The 24,934-nt window shown below is 34.8% G+C and overlaps 1 protein-coding gene across 2 annotated transcripts in view; it reads right to left on the bottom strand.

The window, feature by feature from the left end:
- Window positions 1-2,676: 2,676 nt before the first annotated feature.
- Window positions 2,677-24,934, bottom strand: part of GOPC (golgi associated PDZ and coiled-coil motif containing) — a 41,499-nt gene continuing 19,241 nt past the window's right edge. The window contains exons 2-9 of one of the 2 annotated variants that reach the window (XM_012460438.2): window positions 22,786-22,950; window positions 21,350-21,373; window positions 18,363-18,538; window positions 16,310-16,475; window positions 13,398-13,493; window positions 12,112-12,276; window positions 9,282-9,462; window positions 2,677-5,825 (exon numbers count right to left, since the gene is read on the bottom strand). In XM_012460438.2, the coding sequence (XP_012315861.1) occupies window positions 5,695-5,825; window positions 9,282-9,462; window positions 12,112-12,276; window positions 13,398-13,493; window positions 16,310-16,475; window positions 18,363-18,538; window positions 21,350-21,373; window positions 22,786-22,950 (1,104 nt within the window). In that variant the 3' untranslated portion in view covers window positions 2,677-5,694. The remainder of the gene's footprint in view (window positions 5,826-9,281; window positions 9,463-12,111; window positions 12,277-13,397; window positions 13,494-16,309; window positions 16,476-18,362; window positions 18,539-21,349; window positions 21,374-22,785; window positions 22,951-24,934) is intronic. The other variant, XM_012460439.2, reaches the window with a different exon arrangement.

Below are 24,934 nucleotides of genomic sequence, written 5' to 3'. Positions count from 1 at the left end.
CTCATGCCTGTAAACCCAGCACTTTGGGAGGCTGAGGAGGGTGGATCACCTGAGGTAAGAAAGTTCGAGACTGGCCTGGCCAAGATGGTGAAATCTCTACTAAAAATACAAAAATTAGCTAGGTGTGGTGGTAGGCACCTATAATCCCAGCTACTTGGGAGGTTGAGGCAGAAAGATTACTTAAACCCAGGAGGTGGAAGTTGCAGTGAGCCACGATCACACCATTATACTCCAGCCTGGGCAACAAAAATGAAACTGTCTAAAAAAAAAACAATTATAGGAGTACTCCTTTGGCTCTTGCCAGAATATGCTAGCTAATTCTTACCACTCTTTGTGTAGTCTCTTTTCTCCTCAGGCCCAGCACATCTCCCAGCCAGGTTTTACTATAATTTAGCCCTAGTTACAGGCCTGGCAGCAGACTAGATAGGGGCAGGTATTGTCTTAGGGAAGTGGTTAGTAACAGCTGCTGTAGCATCTGGGAGCATAGCAAACTACAAGGTCTTATTAGAGAAGCATGGGCTAGTTCTTAAGACCAGATGGTACAGTAAAGACTGCAGTCTCTCAGGTGCATCCATCCAGATGTCCCCATGGAATGTTTTAAGGTGCTAGGTTTTCCTCACCAGGGCTTTCACAAAATAAAAGGGGCTTGGCTGAACATTCAAGTAATACTCAGCAACTCTAACACTTAGGTGTTCAGCCTGAAGCTCAGCTGTTTCAATCCCTCCATTGTAGGAGGTAAGGCCTCCTTGGGAGCTGCCCCATCCCACTTCTGTAGGTCATCAATACAATCCTGCTGTAACCAGCTAACTCTGCTATTCTTATGGATGTTGTTCTCCCCATATTTTTCAAAGGTCTGCATCATTGAACCTCCTGGAGAGTTCCCCTCCATAAGTTACTATCTATGTCCCGAGTCTCCAAAACTGCTCCCAAGTTGACTGATTTGCTAAGACCCATCGGACAAACCATAGAGTTTTCTTCACAACTATGATTTATTAAAGAGAACACAAAGCAAAATGAGGAAAGAGAAAAGGCACATGGGCAAAGTCCCAAGAAAATCAGGTACAAGCTCCAAGATTCATCTCTAATGGAGTCGCACAGGACATGCTTAATTCCTCTAGCAATGATGTATAACAATACATCAAGTGTTGTGTACTTAGGAAGCTTGCCTGACTGAACCTAGGAGTCAAGATTTTAGTGGAGTCAGTCATGTAGGCACCCTCTGCCTAGCATGTACCAAAATTCTAGACTCTCAGAGGAAACTAAGTGTTCAACAAAAATCCTATTGTTTGTATAAACATTTCAGACACAGTAAACCACACTTATCAGCAAGGGAATGATGGGAATACTTCTGATATCCAAGTTGCTGGATGCTAGCCAAGGTCCAACCTTGCAAGCAGACATAAAGATAACAGGTTCAGGCCTGTTAACTCTTTTCTGCATACCGTTTGTGAAACAGCCACTCAGCCATGATTTTGTGCCAAGGACTAGATAAACTGTACTTACCAACCAGATGTCACTGTCTTTACCCTTTGGGTGGGAGATAAGATAGTTCCTAATGCCCATCTTATTACCTGTTTCCTTAAACCTCACTCCTGGTCCACTTGTATTAGCCTAGGCTCTCTAAGAAGCAGATGCCAACACCAAAAAGGGATCTGCTGTGTGGTAGATTTATTAAGGGCAATCAGTGAGGAAAAATAGGTAGGGAGCTGGGGTTGATAAAAGGCTGAAAGGCAATGAGACCACAATGGAGGTAAGACTCAAGGTGAATGAAAAGAGGAAGGAAGGCTAAGTGAAAGCAACTTGGACTACAGTGTAATCCTAAGTGAGTCTGGCAAAACCATCATGGAATGAACCAGCTAAAGTTGAGGAGTCATCATATAATAACCCTGTCACGATCAGTCATTGGCTGGCAGTGGCGTGGAGAAGCGTAGTCTCACCATGTACACAGGGATGGATTTCAGACTGCAGCAGCTGGGCCTTCAGTAAGCTATGCTCGCTCCTGCAGGAGAACTGACAGATGCATTCTCATGGCTGCCGCCATGGTGGTTATGGCTCTTAAAACACATGTGAAAAAGGTTCATTTAAACAAATATTCAGCACCAACCATGCATGGTGATTTGCAATACTTTTAAAGCTTTTTTTTTAAAGGTTACAATTAGAAAATCATCTAAAATAAAACACCAATTAAAAATGAAAATGCAAGTTCTCTTTAAAATGTCATAAATTGACCAATATCCTATAGGGTTGAATTCTGGGGAAAAGACTTCTTTTCAAATCACTTGGTGAATTGGGAACTTAAATCAACACACAGAAAGCATATATGTATTAGCACTAAATCAAGGTTAGTCAGTGACAAAACTGTATTTCTAATGTTCATAACATTTCTAAATGTTCATAACTCAAGTCATTCATTTACAAGTATTTTCCAAAAAGTATTTTACGTATAACATAGGTACTTCTAAATTATATATACTTAGAGGTCAAAATGGAAGAATATCCTTTTAAATGGTGTCTTAAAAATAGGATTGGTTTTCTGACTTTTATCAATGTTTCCCTCATACATAACATCAGCTGCCAATATTTATAACACAAAATTAAGCCAAGTCCTTTGCACAGACTTTATGATAATTGGTACAAATAATAGAAGCTACTAGAAATAAATAATAAGCCAAAATATTTAATATGAAGGAAACAAAATGTTTATTTAAAAAAATGAGATCAATATCATTTTAATGTAGAAGATGCCATCTTTATTTACAGGCTAATAAAAAATATTAAACTCAAATTAACTAGCTATAATACATTGTCATAAATGCAGTAGATTTGAGGCCAACCATAAGTGTAAGACTGGATAGATGGAATAGGAATTACATAAGCAGGATGTCAAATACGGTGCATCTTACACATGAATCACATGAAACCTTTTTGTTTCTAAACATGAAAACAGAATAAGTCCACTGTGTACAGTAAAAACAATTTTCTGTGGGGGGAAAAAACAGCACCACAGACAAGCAGTGCTAACTTTTGGTAGCTGTTGAGTTATAATTATCAAGACTCACAAAATTTTCATCTTTCTTAAATCTATTTTAATAATAGTCTCATTACCAAAATGTTGCTTTTCCATCATATTCATAACAGAGAACTGTAGAAGAGAATTTTAGAGGTTAAGTGTAAATATATACACACATCCATACAACCCTCACATTCTATCAAAACATCTTCTCAATCATTCTGTCTGTGTACACATGTGTATATTTCTCCTACTGTCCCTTTCTCAACGAAATGGCTTTGTACCAGTTCCCTCCTTACTTGTTTGGTTTTGTCCTAAAAGCTTCAGGGACATATGAATTTCTTTCCTATAAATGTGAAAATAATAAAACTGGTTCTCAGTCCTTTGGAACTAATAACTAATTCTTAGTTCATCCCCAAAGACCATATATTCTAAAATAAACTTTTAATTAGTTACTTTCTAACACCTGATAGGAAGTTCACAGTAGCATCTGAGCAACAGTGCTCTACCGTAGGCTTACAAACCCCAGTGACGCAGGAATGTAAAGGAAACTGACCTGTGGAGTTTTAAACTACTTGGGAACTTTTCATTCTATTTATCATTCCTTAAAAGGAATTTATGTCATAACCGTCTCATACAATCCTTCAAATTACACAGTGACCTCATAAAAATTCCAACTTGAAGTTCTAGGAAAAAGAAAACAACACCTACACTTATTAGGTAGCTCTTGAAAATCAAAGGGTTCTAGCTTACATTTCCTACGGATTCAGTCATAGTAGATAAAGGATATTCTCCAAAAAAAATGCCATGGCCATTCCAACCCAGGCTGTGCTTTAAGAAGATAAGAATAACATGGTTTCATGTCACAGCAAAAAGGTTATCAGGTCAGCTACAATGGGAAATTCTTTTTACTAAATAAATACAGTGGCTAAAATCCAGTTTGCAGATCTCATGTCATGCATGGGAGGTATGTGTTTGGCATAGGGAGATACATAAGGAAAAAACAAGTTTTTTCTTTCTTTCTTTCTTTTAAGAGCCCTACCCTGTCAAAAGCAAACAATAACATGTAACTTGCTTATTCATTTGTACAATTAAATACTAGCTTTTGCTCGGAGGCAATGCTATAAAGTATTTTAGTATCAGTAACAATATACACTATGAAGTGCACTTCTATTACAAATTAACATGGTGATATACAGATGAACACCACCCAAAACAAACCATAAATGAGCAACAGTTAAAACATTAAATTTATAAATAGCAAAATCACAAAATAAAGTATATACATTTTATAGATTTACCCTTGAACAAATATATAGTGCATCTGGGAAAGACAAAAAAAAGTGTTTTGTCACATAACATCTGAATACCAGAAATGAAGATACTGATAATATTGTTAAAGCCTTGTAGGCTTTCTCCCACTTAATATTCCCTTAACTGTATATCCTTTAAAACAGTGATATTAGCAAAACTATCACCTCTTTAATGCAACATTTTGACTTTGCCCAGCCGGTCACAATGACCTGCAGAATATTAGATCAGAGAGGAGGCACTCCATATTTAATCATGGGACAAGAGACCTTGCACATTTATAAACCTGCATATGAAGAGAGCTTTAGTCAAACATAAACTGACACATGAAAACCCAACCAAAACAATTACTGTGTAAAAAGGTCTTCATCTCATCTTGCCCACATTTTAGATGATTTGAAATCATTTACTTAGAAAGAAAACTGCTGTTTGATTTGAATGTACTGTGTTTCATAACATAGTAATAAATCTGAATTTCTACTACCAGAAAAATTTATCTTTAAATGCCAAAACTATCACAAGACAAACTATGAACAACTCAAAATGTATAAAACTGTCTTTTGTGGATCCCAGAAAACAAGTATTTGAGACTCAACATGAATGGGTAAATGCTCCAGTACCGTGCACACAGATCAACATAATTGAGAACAGATGTTTTATACTCATCTGCATTTCTTTTAAAAACCAAGAAAGTCAAATGTTTAGTAACTTTTGAGAAACTACTTCTAGTGCAGCATTGATTGATAAAGGATTGCTTAAAGAAAACTATTTCGTACTGCATTGAATAAAGCTGAAATGCAAACTCATTACAATAAATGATCATTAAGTATTGATTTAGATTTCAGGATGCACAACAAATTTTTTTTTAAGTCTAAAACCTTTCTTTCAGTTAAAAAAAATTAAGTCTATATTTCTACAATTCATTTGAGTCAAGTTCTGTTTTCTGAAACACCACAGTTAACATTCTAGAATATATAATATGAATTCATGTACTCTCTGTATTTTAAAGGGTATTTCTTATAAAATTCCAATTAGCACTGTCCTCCTACTAAAGGGAAAAGGAACCAAATAAAACAGTAGAGTTTCATTTGGTACTTAAGAGCCCAGTAATACCCTTTGGGAAACACATGCTTTGGTGCTTACAATTTCAAGAAAATCAAAATTGCTTACATGCAATAGCTAATTATGGCCTACCACAAAAAACAGGGGGTTTTATGCATTTAGAATTGTTCACATGAAGCCCTGAGGTACCTGCCTTAGATTTAGGCAACAAACAGCCTCCCCTGATTTTGTATAGTCTTTGTCACCATCTTCCCCAGTGCCCCAAATTCAAAATAGTCTGATTAACAATCTTGTCTGGAGATACAGTCAATTTAGTAAGACTTATTATGATACAGACTGTGCAGATCATCTAATTTTGAAGCACTGTCATCTAGTGGAGTTTCACTTGCATTGCCCAGGTCTCCATTTTCATGTGCATCAGTTACTGTCTTCTTATTAAATCCTGAAAGAAAGGAGAAAACAAAAAGCAGATACTTTCTGGTTTAAAAGTTAGTTTTGGCCTGGCATGGTGGCTAACACCTATAATCCCAGCACTTTGGGAGGCCGAGGCAGGAGGATCACCTAAGGTTAGAAGTTCAAGACCAGCCTGGCCAACATGGTGAAACTCCATCTCTACTAAAAATAAAAAAATTAGCTAGGCATGGTGACGCATGCCTGTAATCCCAACTACTTAGGAGGCTGAGGCAGGAGAATTGCTTGAAGCCAGGAAGTGGAGGTTGTAGTGAGCTGAGATCACGCTATTGCACTCCAGGTTAGGTGATAAGAGTGAAACTCCATCTCAATTAAAAAAAAAAAAAGTTAGTTTTATAATTTTACTAGTGAAAAACAAAGGAATGCCCACTGTAATTAACAGTAGTAATCTGAGACAAAAATAATTCCTTATATTAATCAAATTAGCAATTCCTAACAGGAGAATTTTTCCCCCTTATGGCAGGTATCAAATATTGTACAGATTTAAAAATACTACATTGGACTTATCTAAAAATTGTATTAAATTTCCTATCAAGTTTTCTTTTCCTTTTTTTTTTTTTTGGGACAGGGTCTCACTCTATTGTCCAGACTGGAATGCAGTGGTGTGATTACAGCTCACTGCTGCCCTGACCTCCTGGGTTCAAGCAATCCTCCCACCTCAGCCTCTTGAGTAGCTGGGGCAATAGGCATGTGCCACCATATCCAGTTATATTTTTTAAAATTTTTTGAAGAGACAGGGTTCACTATGTTGCCAAGGCTGATAACTCTTGGCCTCAAGCAATCCTCCTGCCTCAGCCTCCCAAAGTACTGGAATTACAGGCATGAGCCACCATGCTTACTCCCTATCAAGTTGTCTATAAGACTTAGAAGTAATATATATAATTGTAAAATTCAGTCAATTCTACTTATATAAATATCTACTGAACGGTGAATCATCTTTTTATTTTACATTGTTGCTTTCATATTACATTAACTTCAATTAACTGAGGCATATACTAGTTGATTGCTTAAAATGTAATTTGTTGGCAAGATGATGTCTAGCTAAAATTTAAAACTAATTCTGATCATCTATAAAATAAATAATAGGCTTATAAATAAGTGTTGACTATATCACCTATTTATTGAGCTATAAAGTACGAACATGTGTGAAACAATAACAAATAGATTTTTTTTAATGTGAGTCAGTTAAAAGTGATATATGCACACAAATTTTTGGTTGAGTCACATTTTAAGTGTCTGCAATTTGCACAGGTGACAGAGAAGCCTTCTAGTCTCAGTTACAAAAAAAGGAAGAGACAAGTCTTCTAATCCTGACAGAAAACAACAAAAAGGGTGAAATACAATGAAACCATATGGAGAACAGCCCAACAGTGTAAGGTTTTGACATACTGCCACAATAATGTTGCTCAAGATGCACAGTGAGAACAATAATTGCTACTGCTATCTTTGTGCAGACAGTTGCAACACCCAAGTTTATCAAAAGTGCAACAGTTTATCAGTTCACCATAAAACTCCAAGCCAGGAGTTCAACATTTTGGTCTCAGGAGGCCTTTATACTAAGCATTGAGGACTCCAAGAAGCTTCTGTTTATGTGGATTATAGCTACTGATGTTTCCCATATTAGTAAGTAAATCTGAAAAATCTAAAAGAAAAAATTCATTTCTTTGTTAAAAATAACATAAATCCAAATTGTTAATATAACATTTATCTAATGACAAACAAAAAAATTATGTTTCAAACAAAAAAATTCTAGTTAGAAGAGTAGCATTATTTTATAATTTTGCAAATCTCTTCAATGGCTTTATGGATGATAGTTGGATTCTCATATATCTGCTTCCATTCAATCTATTACAAGTATATGAAGAAAGTTCAGTCTCACACAGATATGTAGTTGAGAAATGGAAGAGTATTTTAACAGCCTTTTCAGATAACTGTCAGTATTGTTCTCTGATATTATACAAAAATTTGACAATGTAGAATTTGAAACCTTATCAGTGAACTTTTCACACTGTTTCATTAAAATCCATTTGTCTATCTTGCATTTTGAATGGATCTTTTACCCATGCATAACTTAATAACATTATTTACTGGTGATGTGAAAAATATTGGACTGTTAAGTTATGCAGTAATTCCAAAAGTTGACACAGTTGACTTTACTATATCAAAAAATCACATTCATTAATATCATCATTAATATCATCTGAAAAGTTCTTAAGTGTTAGAAAGCTGTCAAGCTCATGGTGATCAATGCATGTTTTATAAAGTTCTTTTACTTGAGAGCTCACATTTTATCATTGGCAATAAATATTATCAGTTGTCTTTCTTAAAGTGATGGACTAACTTTGTCCATTTTTAAGAAAATGGCTTCCAAACAGTCTGAAAAGCCATACTTTGTTAGTCATTCTTTCAAGTAAAAATTGTCTTTCATGAAGAAAAATGGCTAGTTCAGTCACTTATGTACTTTCCCTTGAGACCAGCATCTTTGTTCAGTATGTGGAATAAGTGCTTTATGCATACTTCCCATCTCATCACACAGAATATTAAAAAGACATGTACTGAAAGGTCATTATTTAAAAATTAACTGTTTTTGCCATTTCATCAAAGACATTTTTAAGCAAAATTGGCATCTTCTTCTTCTTTTACTATGAATGGATGGCAAGGAAGAACACAATGATTACTAGTACAGTTACTAGTATTAGCAACACTGCCTTGATTAGTGCTAAGTCACCAGCAGTTTTACTGCAATTGCTTTTGCACCAACCCAATACCATCAGTGCAAATATCAACATAGCAAAAAAAGACAAATGATGTCTTAGTATTATTATGAAAAGATTTGACCTCATGAACTCCCCTAAAAGATCTCAGGGACCCTCAGAGATCCACAGATCACAATTGGAGGACTACTGCTCTATGTAAAAGGACGTGCTAGAGTTTTTCCTTAAAATATGCGTCAATGATAGCAAAGGAACTAAAGCAAACATCCCCAAGATAAGTTAATTCTAATAACAATCATGACAGTATATGTCAAACTTATTCATAATTAGCTTAAAATTCATTGTATTATAAGAGATGAATTTCCATCAAGACAGAGAGACAATATAGTCTACAAGATAGATCTAATCAAAATAGCATGTTGGTCTTTGTTTCAGAGTCTAGAAAAAATTTTATTTATTTTTCAAGGATCACTTGCAGTAGAGTAACTGGTAATGTATGTGTCTTAACAATCCAAGATGGACCTAGAAGAACATATATCATAAATAAAATGTTAGCATAGTGTACAATAAAACAATAAACAAGGAAAACTCTTCATTCCTTTGATTTCTTCACCATTAAAACAGTTTTACTGAAGAAATATTCTGAGGCCTTCGCACTTTAAGCATTTAATAATAATGAATATGTTAATAATAATTTTCAGAGTGATTTTTACCTTGTAATACTTTGATATCCCCACTTGTGTCTTTGCAACTAGCACCAGGATTACCACCTCCTTCTAACTCATCAAGGTACAAACGGTAACGATGTCCACTCTCATCTTCATACTCTACGTTTTCATCATCAGAATCCACTTCAGGAGCCACATAAACTACTTCAAATTCAATCTCTCCTCTCTAAGACAGGAAATGAAAATGAGAAAGTCAAGTTACTGTAATTGTAATTTTAAAAGGATTTCCAGGCCAGGAACAGTGGCTCATGCCTGTAATCCCAGCACTTTGGGACGCCAAGGCAGGCGGATTACCCGAGGTCAGGAGTGCGAGACCAGCCTGACCAACATGAAGAAACCCCATCTCTACTAAAAATACAAAATTAGCCAGGCATGGTGGTGCATGCTTGTAATCCCAGCTACTCGGGAGGCTGAGGCAGGAAAATTGCTAGAACCCAGGAGGCGGAGGTTATAGTGAATCAAGATTGCACCATCACACTCCAACCTGGGCAACAAAAGTGAAACTCCATCTCAAAAAGAAAAAAAATAAGGATTTCCAAATTCTTTGTGGGGAGGCTTAGGGGTGGAGAGATCTCAGAGACAGCTCATATCCAGAAAACAAACAATAAAATTCTAGACTCTAAAGAGGTAGTGAGGCCATCATGTCTAGATCAGCCCCATGAATCCTCTCTACAGGTCCTTTACACACTCTTTCTACTGACCATAATCTTTTTGTTAATAGGTCTAAAATATAAAAGGATGCTTAACTATTAAATTTACAGAATTTTAGAACAAGTATTCAGTTTAAAAGTTATTTTGCCATGTTGTACTGCACACAGAAATTCAGCAAATACATCTAAATAGTCAGATATTAAATAAGGATATCATACAAACTTTCCTTAACTGATTCAAGAAACCCCTACAAAATGACTTTTTTTTTTATTCAATAATAGTAATTATTATATTTATATATTTAATTATAGCCTTCAATCCTTAGAATAATCCTACTATAGTCTCTTTTACATGAATGAGAAACCTGAGTGAGTCTGGAGAAAGCAGATAACCTTCCCTATATAATAAACAATAATAAAGAAAAATAAGTTTGACTCTACAGTCTTTGCTCTTTGTATTATGCTAGAATAATTGTGTAATATTTATACTGTCATTCTTTAACAATGACACATTCAAATAAAGTTACAGATCATGCCAGGCACAGTGGCTTATGCCTGTAATCCCAGCACTTTGGGAGGCTGAGGCAGGTGGATCACTTGAGCTCAGGAATTTGAGACCAGCCTGGGCAACATAGCAAAACCCAACTCTACAAAAAAAAATTAGCTGGGCATGGTGGTATGCACCTGTAGTCTTAGCTACTGGCAGGCTGAGGGCGAAGAATCTGTTTGAGCCTGGGAGGTAGAGCCTTCAGTGATCCGTGACTGTGCCACTGCACTCCAGCCTGGGTGACAGAGTGAGACCCAGCTCCAAAAAAAGAGTTACAGATCATTTTATGTTAAAAAAAAATTCAAAGCTATAATTGTAATTTAATAAGAGACTCCAACCACTACATACAAGTGTGGTGTTAGCAACTCTGAAAATTATGGCTTGCCTTCGCTCAAAAGAAAGCATGCTATGTTTAACTGCTACTCACTAAGTTAGTCTCTTTGGTGCTCTTCTTTCCCAGCAGTTTAAGGTTATACCTCAGAATTTAATATGTGCTTAGTTAGCATTTCCTTAAAACTTATGACTGCCTATTGCTAGCTCCTTCAGAAGTCATCCCACTCTTTTGTGGGATGACAGTCAAGATGGGTTGATAAAACACTAACTTGAGAGAATAGGGTAGCACTCTTGATCTCTTTTATCAGATAATGCTTTAAAAATACCATTTTGCAGAAAGAGACAGACGATGCAGTGGTCTTCCGCAAAGTTTTACATTCACAGAATTAGATCTGTGGGTAGCTGTCATGGAGACACAGATTTCAGGCTTAATATGAGGAAAAGCTTTCTAAAAATCAGTCCTGTATAACAATGGAATGGGTTGATATCAGCAAGTCTTCCCTTTAATATAATTATTGAAGTAGTGATGTTGCAAAGATTTATGCATCATATAGGATTGAACCAATGAACTATATTCACTTTCAACTCTGAGATTCAATTCTACAGAGGCATACCACACTGATGATCCAAAAAACATCTCATTGTACTACCAATGCCTCTAATTCCCTCAACTCTATTCTTGAAAAAAATAAACAAAACAACATTTTAAGTACAAATGTATGACAAATATGACTCCTGAATATGAATCTCAATTCTATAATGTATTTGCTCGGCAACTTTGAGCAAATCCTTTCATCTTTAAGAACGTTAGTTTACTCATTTTAAGAAAGAGAGTTGGGCTAGATAGTTTCTATGGATAATTTCAATTTTAATATTCTATGACTAAAATCAATCCACTTCTATCATTGTCTTTTCTGTAATACCTTATATATAGTGTTTTACGCATTAAGGATGCTGTTTTCTCAGTCTCAGGTCCTGTTCTGAGTCCTTTATATGTATTAACATACTTAATCATCACAGCTTTCTTTCAATCCCTCCCACACAGGTGAGGACACTGTGGGAGAGAGGACTTAAGTAACCTGCTGAAAGTTATGAAGTAAACAAAATGTCCATTTTCAGTAAATACAACTGAATGTCATTTATAAAAGTATTAAATCAAAGGAAACAAGATCTACGTATAAACATTTTACTGCTTTAGAAACTTCATAGGGAAGTATACAGTGTTTAACAGATTTATAAAGAACTAACTGATAGATCCAATTCTAATTATATTAAGGGAATTTACCTGCTGGGAAAGAATGGTTACAGCCTCTTTATGCTTTGTGTCCCTTAGGTTAACTCCATTGACTGCCAAAATAGCATCCCCAACATGCAGCCCTCCACATCTATCAGCAGGTTGCCCCGGATGGATCTCAGAGATGAGGATTGGAACACCATGTTCTTTCCCACCCTAACAACAACAATAAAAGGCAGTAAATTAAAGCATTCTTTGTATAGTCACCGATTAATCTGGAGATAAACTATTTTCTTAAAAATCTTTCATTAAGCACCTATGCTGTCTCTATAAATGTTGGGTAAAATTTTATTTGCTACTTAAGTAATGGTAAAAAAAATTATCATCGAAGAGTAAATTGGCTAAATTCTGAAATTAAAAAAAATTATGTTAGTACTCCATAGCACCATTATATTTTATCAAGTCTGAGTCACCACCAATGACAAGACCAATTATTTTAGGTGCCACAAAAATAATTTTAAGATTATACAATTAATTTCAATTTCAGAGAAGTTAAAATATGAAAATATATGCAATGTAGAATTGAAGAAATACAGTACTTGGTACCTATCATTCTCTAGCTTGTATCATTGTTGCATAGGGGGGTGTGTGTGTGGGGGTGTGTGTGTGTATGTGTGTTTATCTTATTTGTCCCGCTAAAATGTATGCTCTTTGAAGGCAGCTCATTAAAAAAGGTAAGTATTCAAGAAATATAGATTAGATGAGCTTTTTATTATAAGGAACATTTCTACATTAAGCAATACCAAAAAAATGAATGAACTTGCCCAGTGCCTAAGTATTACCAAATGAAAATTAAAGCCACCTTGTTCATTAAAGCACCGAGACTACAGCAAAATGACTCCTAAAGGCATCAAATTTAAAAAAGGAATATATAATATTTAGACCCAAAAGCCAGTGAAATCTGACAGCTAAGAAATGAGACGAGAAAGAGACACATACTTTGAGAGAGAACAATACAATCTGAAGCCATTTAACATAGAAGACAACAGCCATATCTATTCCCAAGGGCTCCTAGAGGCATCACACTATATGGTACATAACTATTATGTGAGTCATAATAAAAATGTTAAACTATGCTTACTAAAGGTATACTTAATAGTTGCCAAGAAGATTTGTTTTTTAAAAAAATGTTTACACAAAAGCAAACATTTATCCCCATAGGGATAAATTTAGTTATTTAAAAATTATATCCAGAATATTCTGTTCCCCAATGATATCCAACAAACGAGTATGGCTAGATAACTGCAGAAAAGGAGACTGGAAGCACTACTTCTTACTGTAATTGAAATGCCAAGGCCTTCATGATCTTCCTTAAGGAGGAGAACTTTTCTAATTGGACCAACACCTTGGCTTTTCTTTAGGGAATCTTGATCCTTATTGGGAGGAAAAAAGAAGAAAAATTAGTATCATTTAAATAGCATACCAAATAGAGTAAACTCATACTATAAAACTTGCTTTTAGAAATCTTTATTAATTTCCTCAAATGGATAAACAGTATAGGGTTAAGAAAGTAACAGATAAAATAGAAAAATGAAAATAGTTGTTCTATTGATGCAAAATTTATAGATGATTTTCTCACCCTTTTGCCAATAATTTTTAAAATATTGATATATTTCTTTTTAAATTGTAGGACATTATATAAGAAATTATTTCCAGGAATTAACTGAGGAACAAATAGCCTCAAAAAATAAAAGTGAATGTCTGTCTTCACTGGATATCTTTAAGATCTACATTCATTTTAGCTGAGTTGTAGAGTTGAAAAACAAATTTCCAATTGGATCATTAATTACTTATATATTCCTTGGTGCTCTGGAGTCTACCTCTTAAATAAAGGACCTTGATCCATTAATAATTCTTTCTCTGGCACCTTTACTCTTTCTGTCTCTACTAAACTGTTTTCCTCTTCAGCAGATAATGAATTCCAAGCCTCTCCCAGTTTTAAAATACAGATCACGTGCAAACGCAAAACAAAACAAAACAAAACTAAACTAAAAACCTTTTGATCCTTCACTATCTTCCTTGGCAACTTACCCCTTTCCTTAACCTCCACACGAAGTTCATCCTCATCATATCTACTTCCTTGCCACTCATATTCAGTCCTCTGATTTCTGTCATTAGAGTTCTGCCCCCACACGCACCACTGGGATTTTCTTCTCTGTGGTCACTAGTAATCAATATTGCTACACACAATTAACACTTTTTGTCACTACCCTACTTGAAACTTGCAGGAAGTTGATACTGTTCACCAATCCCTCCTTGAAACCTGCTCTTTCCATTGGTTTTTATTATACTACTTTCCAAGATGGCCCATATCTGATAGCTCTATCCCAGGCTCCTTCCTTTAGTGATCTTTTCCTTCTCCCATTCTGTAAGTTTCCATCTTTCACCTCCTATTCCTTTTACTATATTTTATAAATATATACTTGGAACTGACTTAATCAGTTCCAAGGTTTCAAGTATAATAGATGGATAATTTCCCTAATATTTCTTCAAATCAGATTTATCTCCTGAAATACAGAGTCACATATCTAACCAGATGTATCTTGGACATCCCACTGTCACCTCAAGCACTACTTGTCTAAAACTGATCTCATTATCTTTTCCCAAATCCTTCCTTTCTTCTATTTCCCTTATCAGTGAATGCCAGATCTCACTCAGTTGCTCAAACCAAAAGCCCAGACTCTTTTTCTTCACTATTTAATAAAAAGCAGTTAGTTACCAATCAAGCCCTCCTGATTATAATCCTCTCAAATCTGTCCTTCTCAAATACCACTTCTCCTGTCCTCATCACTTTCTCCTTGGATGACCAAAGTATCTTTCTAATATATCTCCTGGACTCCAACTTGGTCCTCTTCACTATACCGAAATAACTACTAAAAAATGTAAATTTTGGTTGGGTGCGGTGGCTCATGCCTGTAATCCCAGCACTTTGGGAAGTCGAGGCGGGCAATCACCTGAGGTCAGGAGTTCAACACCAGCCTGGCCAACATGGTGAAACCCCATCTCTACTAAATATACCAAAAAATTAGCCAGGCATGGTGGCACACACCTGTAATCCCAGCTACTCAGGAGGCTGAGACAGGAGAATCACTTGAACCTGGGAGGCGGAGGTTGCAATGAGCCGAGATGGCAGCACTGCACCCCAGTCTGGGCAACAAGAGCAAAACTCTGTCTCAAAAAAGAAAAATGTAAATTTTATGAAGTCTGCCATTTTATTTCAAAGTTATCAGGTTAAAGTTAAAATTCCTCTATTTGGTATAAAATAATTTTTATAATCCAGCTACTACCTAAAATCCCAACTGCATATTTAGCTAATTTCACAAGCATGCTTTTATCACTCACACATATCTGATACAAACTACTTTTGTCTTCCTCCTAACCTCTCCATTTCCAAATCTACTGGACCTAGAAATTAATGGGGACCACCAATGTCCTAGAGAAGACAATGGCATAAGTGCTTATCACTATCTCCACTTCTCTTCCACCAACTCTATGTACATATCAATTCTTCTTACAAAAATATTTGCAGAGGCAACAAACTATTTTACTATTTAAGGCCATACCTTATCTGGTACTAAGATATGTGAACCCTTGTGAGACATGCTTTTGTATAGTAGGGTCTTTATTATCAAGCAGCTGTTGTAATAGAATTTAATAAATATTTATCCAGATAGAAAGATAAACTTTTATACAATGGTGGCTACAGAAACAACTGGCTACTGATCTCAAATTCCATCTTAATCCAAGACCAAACAGGTATAAATATTAGTTCAGAATCAACATTTGGATTCAGTTACCAAAAATGTCCTTAAAAAACTACCCCAAAATATTTGCCAATTTATCAATATGATCACACACTCTAAGCTAAGCTCAAAACAAATTTAAGTGTGCCCAATCATGATCTAGGAAAAACTGGAAATATGGCCCAACATACTAGCAATATGTATTTGCCAACAATAGTTCACTATTTGCAGAAACATCACTCTTAGGGCATCAGTAAGTCTGTGAAGAGCTACTAAAATTTCTATGGACTGTTTAAACTTTATCTACTTTGAATAAGTTAAATCCCATTTTCCCTTTTTAAATAAAGGTTTCAAACAATCCTAGAACAACAGAAAGAATGGAAAGTAATTGTGACTAAAGAAAGAAGGAAGAGGCTGAGTGGGAAGCAGCAGCAAAGCAAACATACATGGCCTGGTGGTGCTTGCATTGGTCGTTTCAAGTCATTACGTCCTCTGCAGGCTCTGATCACGGTTTTGTGACGATGCAAATGTATTTCAGCTTCCAACTGGTTCCAAAGCTTATCATGGGCAGGTCCCTTCATATCTCGTCCTAGCAATTGTATTTGTTGGACCCTTCATATTGGGAAAAAAGTTCATTTAGCTGATTTTTCATTATGCTTACTATAGTGAGAATTCAGAAAAAATACTGAACATAAGTAGCTTTTGCATGAATCTCAAATTAGTGATAAAACTAATACTCGGGAACTTCTAGATGTCTCTCAGATTCAAAAAAATATGAAAAACTCTGAAAAGAACAGGTATCTTCAAGGGAAAAACCAGTAAAAAAAATTTTTAAAGAAATTAATGTGAACTCATTTAGTCATATAGACAATTCAAATAAATCTATAAAAACAATTTATGAAAAAAACAATTATGAGATTGTCAATCTGTTTTATGTACTACATGCAAAGTCATCAAACTCAGATACTATTAAATGTTACCTTTTTTTTTTTTTTTTTTTTTTTGAGACGGAGTTTCGCTCGTTACCCAGGCTGGAGTGCAATGGCGCGATCTCGGCTCACCGCAACCTCCGCCTCCTGGGTTCAGGCAATTCTCCTGCCTCAGCCTCCTGAGTAGCTGGGATTACAGGCACACGCCACCATGCCCAGTTAATTTTTTGTATTAGTAGAGACGGGGTTTCACCATGTTGACCAGGATGGTCTCGATCTCTTGACCTCGTGATCCACCCGCCTCGGCCTCCCAAAGTGCTGGGATTACAGGCTTGAGCCACCGTACCCGGCCAAATGTTACCTTTTAGATGAGATTAACTGTACACAAACATTTCTTCTAATTAGAGTTTCTTTTTACCAAATAATTATTTTAAATGTGGTTAAAAGTTACTAGAACCAGCCTGGGCAACATGATGAAACCCTTAAAAAAATTAACCAGGTGTGGTGGTGTGCTTGTGGTCCCAGCTACTTTCGAGGCTGAGGTAGGAGGATCATTTGTGCCTGAAAGGTAGACACTGCAGTGAGCCGACACTGACCACTGCACTTCAACCTGAGTGACAGAGTGAGATCCCATCTCACAAAATTAAAATAAAAGTTACTAGAAAAATTTGTACTTCAACATATTATAAATTATTTTTTCTTTGTTCCACGTTTTTAATGTGACATTAAAAGAATATGCATAAAATGATTTAGTATAAGTCACCAAAGTTTAATAATTTACTTAATAAATACAAGCAAAATTCTGTGTATTATTATAATAAAATCACTGTCTTTAACTTAATACCAACATTTTTTTTTGAGAGGCAAGAAAGACTGGGTTTCAGTGATCATAAAAAGAATTCCTTATGGAAGTTCTACTATGCATGGGAACATCGGTTGTACTGGTCTTAAGGCACAACATAGTTGAAAAGTGCTGCTCTACAGAGTTGTTAGCATTTAGATAGATACTATCAGTTACTATAGTATCTGATACTATTAGTTAGATACTATCAGTGTTTGTGTGTGTAAATTAAACATATTTAGTATGAATAAACAGATCTGCAATACATAATGCTATCAGTATTAATTTAACAACAGTAAGTTAAAACCAACCGTAAAATAATTCTGAGGGTAAAGATTAATGCTTCATTTACCACAAGAAATAAGACTCAGCTAGGAACAGTGGCTCACACCTGTAATCCCACCACTTTGGGAGGCCAACGTGGCCAGATCACGAGGTCAGGAGTTTGAGAACAGCCTGGCCAACATGGTGAAAACCCATCTCTACTAAAAATACTGGCCATGGTGGCAGGTGCCTGTAATCCCAGCTACTCAGGAGGCTGAGGCAGGAGAATCTCCTCAACCTGGAAGATGGAGGTTGCAGTGAGCTGAGATCACGCCACGGCATTCTAGTCTGGGCAACAGAACAAGACTCTGTCTCAAAAAAAAAACTAAATAAAATAAGATTCAACCTCATTGAATATCCAATTTATCACCTAAGAATGCAATAATATCCATGTTTTTTACACACCTTCCTGCCAGTTCCTTATCCAAGTACTTGGCAGCCAGTCTTGCCCCATATACTTCAGCCTGGAGAACAGCTATATGTCTACGAAGGGCTTCATTCTCTTTTCTCAACAATTTTACTTCAGCTTCAAGTTGCGCTTCTTTCATTTTTTCTTTTTTGTTTGCCTCAAGTTCTCTTTCCTATGTAATTTTTAAAAATATATAATTTAATGAAAATAAAAACTCTTTAGCACTAGACCATGTTATTGAAAATGCACAAAAGCCTACAGTTCAACAATATACCACTCCATCTCTATGAAATGCAACACAAAGGTCTGGATTTAGTTCTTTTTAACTAGTACCGTAATATCTTGGAAATACTTCTAGATAAAACAATTGCCCGCCATGGAGTCCCTGATACAGAGGATAATAAGAAAAGTAGTCTACTCTAAGCTCATGTTATCACATATTAGAGTGGCTTCAATGGAGAGTTGAATCTGCTATTTACTTTCTAAAACTGACTTAGAAAACTAGACTAATATAAAAAATAATCATTCTGGTGGTTGTTCCCAAACATTTAATTAACTTTAATGCAATAAGTCTATAAAGTAAGTCAAAATCATTCAGTTACACAGATACAGGTTATAGCTAATTTATCTTGGAGGACCACAAGAAACTTATAATGAATAAACTAGAAGAGATATACTAGTTTTTTTACTAAACATTTTATAGTCATGAAAAACTGTTAGTAACAATTGCATTAAAACATTTACACATTAAAATGTTTCTATAGATAAGCACATCTATGGTGTGGATTACCACTGAACTTTGAGATCTGGCTCATTTATTTGTCTGTATGTTAGAGTGAATGCAGAACATTTTTCTGAGGAAAACACTGGCCTCACTTGCCTCCTATGTTCCTCTTGGTAGATAGTCCATGTACGTGAACATAAAAATGTTAGCCAGAGACTACAAGCGCAAGATCTTTACCATCAAATTTTTATCAGAAGTTCATATATGAGAAAAAATGTTCAATTTACCTTAAAAGTAAAATCTTTCCTATAGATCAAGGGTTGCAAATGTAAATGCCTTCAGGATCCAAGTGCAGAAACAGGCAGGTACAAGACAAAATAGAGTGCAAAATGGAAGGTACGAAAAAAATCCTGCCCAAAGGCAGGCAAATTCAAAATCAAACATACACACAAAACTGTGTGGCCACATAAAACACTTCTAAGAATTAAGTAAGGGACCCAATAGACATTTTAAGTGTTATTTGTGGATCAAAAAAACCACCTCAACACTGAAAACTTGAATTTACCCTGAGCAAAACTGCTTTTACAGAATCCACAAAAGCTATGAAAACATGGTTACATTTGTTCACGATATGTAGAAGACATTATTCCCTATACCACCATGTCCCTTTTGTGAGGATGTAAATAAAAACCCACCTTAGCACCAGAAAAACTGTTTCTCTTGAGGAAATGACGAATAGTATTGTCCTATTGTATGGGCACTGATTATTTTACATAATATTTCCCTTTTTATTCTGGATATTCAGAAGCTAAGAAACAAATTTGAGCAAACTTTCAGCAATTCATGGAATATATTTTGGTACTAATTTAATGTGTCTTCTTTGGTCTACTGTTTTGAACAACATCAAAATAGATTTCAATACTAGTCAGTAAACACCATAATCCTAAAAAATATATATATTTACTTACACATACATAAACACACACATGAGCTAAAACTAGTGACAACTACCAAATGCTAGATATATTTATCACTTCTTTGATTAAAAAAATTTGTTATACATATGACAAACAGATGAAAGATTAGCAGACTCTCTCAATTTCTGGAAAAAAAAGACTAGAACATAATTTCTAGATATTGTTTTTAAAGGACCTGAAAAACTCTAGAATCCTCCTTTTAACACAATTTTGGAATTATTAAAGTCTTTATTTCAGAGCCTATGTCCTAATAGGGCAAGTATCTGTTTCAAATGAAAACAGTTTGGAGATACGAATAAAAAAACTTTTTATTACATTTTAAAGTTGGTGCAACTTTAAAAAAAGCATTTCTAGATAACCAAGATTTCTTTGGCTTATGTACTAAATAAACTTTATGTTGAGGATTAACTACTTCCAATTACTTTAATGAGCTATTTATACTACATTAATGAACTGTGAGAGACATACTAAGCTATCACTTACTGGAATTTTAATGATCCAAATCCCTAATGAATCTGACAGACTCTCGGACCTGAAGTTAACAGAGGTAAGCAAGAATAAGACTAAGAAAACTGAAGTTAAACATTTCTAGATTTCCAGAAAAAAACTTTTTGGTTCTTAGTTAACCTGTTTGTTTCTAGGTAACATCCAAGATGTTCATTTTACATTTAGCTATCAAAGATTGTATCTTTAAAGGAAGTAAAGCCATAAGACAAAATGGAACTTGATTAGGTTGGGGTAATGGGAAAAATATTAAAAATGTATTGTTATTTTCTAAAATAACTTCTTCTAAAGCATTTCAAAATTCAGTTGTTTCAAAGGCCACACGATTATTCTCAAGACTCTTGAAAAGCTGTAACACATGCAGTAGATGAAGAAAAAACCAACATGCACATTCTTTTCTGGAAACAATTTCAAATAGAAACTTAAGGGGGTTAAAAACTAGGTCTGCTTGATATATCTGCAATACCCTGAGGTGGGAAAACCAATTGTTCTTTGAAGTAGAGATGTGAGCAAGTTACAAGGCTCAGAAATTGTCAAAAATTAACAGGCTCTGCAAATAATGGTTGTAAATCACAAACAAAAGAAAAATGTTTAACAACATGCAGTGACAAAAGAGCAATGGGCCATACAGTGAACTTTTCAGGTACTGGAACATTAAAAAATTGCCATCATTAATGCTATTTTCAAATACAATGAGCGACAACACATAATATGCAAATAAAACACTAAGAACACTTCAACATGACATATTAAAGCAAAACAGAAACAACATACTTACCAGCTCCTCCACAGAGGGGCCAGACTTCAGATATAAGAAAAAAGTTTTATCATTAGAAAAATAGCAAACAAATGATTTTATCTAGTGGTATAATCATTACAAAGAAAAATCCCACATGTTGACTATCATTTGGGTAAAGTTCATTAGAACAAATCTATTTGCAAATCTATAAACAATAGTAACTATATAGTATTAGATTAAAATTTTTTATCAAAATTAGTCATCATAACTGGCACAGTGTTTTTTTCACTATACTCTTTAAAACTCTAATGTTAAAACTTCAGGTAAATTCTTTTCTAGAGAAAATGTAGATTGTTTCTGAATGTTAATGTCAAATAGCTCAAAGAAACAGTTATGAGCTTTCATTTCAGTTAAATAAAACCCTACTAACACAAATTGACAGACTTTGAAAACTTAAGAGTTTAACTTAGGAGAAGATAGTTATTTTTGTGAATTTTAAAGTATCAGTACCAGGAACTAATTAACCAAATGAAATGAACTAAAAACAAGTAAAATTTATAAATGTATTACTATCATCACATCATCAACATCATTTCATGTCCTGCCTCTGCCAAGCATACTGTCTTATTGCTGTGTCCCATATAGTAACAAAATGTCTGATATCTCTTACACACTCAAAACATACATGGTATACAGTGGCAGGAAAAATGCTTACAATACACTTAGAGGAAAAGAAAAGAATGTGCTACTGGTTGGTACCCGATTACATTTTTTACTTCTTCCTTATTAACAGAACTCCAATTCTACTGGAAGTGGCCATGTGACCAATAAGAGACTGGCATGCAGCTGAAGATGGTCAATGAAATGCTGGCAAAAATTACTGAGAAAGATTTCATAAAAAGTTCTTTAAAGAAGGCTAACACAATGGAGAAGCATCTTTTTGCTCTTTCCTTAGATTAATCCTTCCTGCCTGAAATGCAGACATGAAGAAATCCTGAGGATGGAAACCACGATCTAAAAATGGCAGAGCACAGTGATGAAAGGAATCTGGATTCCTAATATCTGCGGATCTGCCGTATCAACTCTAGACTGCCAGTCTCAGAATTCTTTTCAGAGAAAAATTAGTACTGTTCAAGAATAATCCCAATGTTACTTGGGATTTCTGTTACATGCAACTTAATTTAATCCAACTGATACAATAGACAAGAAAAATCTTATGTTATAATCACAAATATCTTTTAAACATATTTATAATATATTTTAAATAGGAAAAATTCTATCAGTTGGTTGTTGATATTATCACTGATTATCTCTATGTGATGAGATTGTAGATTATCATAATGATCATAAACTTTATAGTTCTTATATTTTCTAAATTTCCCACAATGAGCAGGTATTATATTTCATAATTTAAAAGTCTCACTCCAAAATGTCCTCTACACATGTAAGGGCATGTCGCTCTGTAAACTACTTACCAATTTTGCCTTAATGGTACCAGAGTCAACACTTTGACCAGTTTTAGCATGAAGCTGAAGCTGAATAGAGTGCAGCTGTAAAAGTTGATCATGTACTTCTTTCTCCAAAACAACTTTCTCTGCTTGGGTTTCTGTCAGTTCAGATTTCAGGTCCACCAACTGTGCCTTATAAAAACAATACAAGAAATTAAGTATGCCTCATTTTCTTTATTTTGACCAATAATTGTTATTCAAGAATGACAAGAGAGACTACCTTTGAAATAAATACACGAACACTAGAGTAATATTATCTAAGATACAAGACATCCATCTAAACTGACAGAAAATCAATAGTAAAAGTCAGATATTTGAGTGGCAAAAGAAATCTACTATAAGCCGTATCTTCTAATAACACAGAATGCTACTTCCATTTTACTTTGCTTACTTTAAGAAAGCTTTTTACTGTTTCACCTATATCTTCAAAGCTTATGAAAACACAAAAGTATGAGGTGTTTCACCACATGGTAAAGACAATGTGTGTGCTGCGGCGGACCACTAACATTAATAGTATTAGAGAAGATGCCAGTAAGTGAGTTGTGCTGTGTCTTCAATCCAAAGAATACTAACCCAAATCAGCCTAATCATTATCTAGTAAAGTTATTTTAGGTGCTAAGGCATCAACTTCTGAGACTATAGTAAGCTTAAAGATCAGCGTTAACCAAGTCATCAGGACTACTTACCAATTCAGTTTGAAGTTTTCATTTTTGTACAACTGATATATCGTTTTACAACTGTGCACAGGATATGTCCCTTGTGTTTTTGGTTTTCCCAGCCAGCCAGTAGATTAAAGATCAAGAAATGTCTATGTTTCCTATGTTTCCTATTCAACTCAACATAATTTTGCTAAGCATCTAAGGGCCTAGAACTATGCCAGCACAATGAGAAAAAAATTGTAGATAATATTTTTTAAAATCATAGATCATAATTTATGCCCCCAACAAGGTTTCATATCAACTGGGTTGATAAATACACATGTGAACCAACTTTAAAAATGTGGCAAGTTATACACAGAGAGAGAATTGACCCAGTCCTAGTAAAGAAAGGAAGGCTTAAAGAAGAGACATAAGGAAAAGATTCATACTGAGAGGGAGTTTAGCAGGGCTTTAAAGGAAAACAACAACAAGGACAAAATAGAAGCAGTAACAAAATACAGAGATGGGAAGACTAGCAAAGGCAAAGAGGCAGAGAGACTAGAAGCATTTTAGGCGCATTCTCTGAGTATAAATAGGGATCAGATAATTGGAATATGCCTCTAAATCCCAATTGTACCAACCAGTGCCTAGTGCATAAAAGATGCTCAAACTTACCTGTTATGTTGAAATAAATTCTAATACTAGTCCTGTGATTCTAGATAAAACATTCTGTCTTAAGTTTCCTCAGTTTAAAACAATAATAATATCCATGGCTTTAACTATTCTCATAAGATTATTAATCTTATATACAAAAGTGCTTATTAGAATATGAAAATGTTATTATCGAGGAGACTGGACTACCTCAAGGGATGGTATATTGACAGACTGGATAAGACTGGATAGGAGAAACGAAACAATATAATAAATGGCTTTGGATGATAAACCAAAACTGATACTCAATCTAATAAGAAATCATTCCATGCTCTAAATGACATTTAAAAAAAATTTTAATAACATCTTTATTGACATATAATTTGGTATCATAAAATTCACTCTTTTAATGTATATAATATAGTTTTTAGTATATTCATAAAGTTGTATAACTACAGTCACTATGTAATTTTGAAGCATTTTCTCTCAATGGTATTTTAGCAACATATATGCAGGTAATCCGTGAAGACAAGGACATAATAGCAACACCCTAATTGTAGCTTTCCAAATGACAGGTAATCATGGTAACTTTGTAAATGAGAATAAAGGATTTTATAATGCTGAAAAGAAATTGTTAGCAATACTTAGTTATAGGGTGAGGTAGCACAGTGGATGTACAATGGAAGATGAGGTAAAGAATAATGCAAATATTTCAAGTTTTGAGAATAGTGAAGCCATTGATGGAAATAGTAAGATTAGGATGACAGCTTATATAGACATCAGAGAGAAAAAAAGATAAATTTAAGTTTTAGGCATGCTGATTTTGT

This window comes from Aotus nancymaae, unplaced genomic scaffold (assembly GCF_030222135.1).
Source record: "Aotus nancymaae isolate 86718 unplaced genomic scaffold, 86718_ANA_hifiasm-v0.15.2.pri h1tg000040l, whole genome shotgun sequence".
NCBI classification, from domain to species: Eukaryota; Metazoa; Chordata; class Mammalia; order Primates; family Aotidae; genus Aotus; species Aotus nancymaae.
The sequence above is the reverse complement of the archived record's forward strand: the minus strand, read 5'-3'. Positions and strand labels throughout refer to the sequence as shown.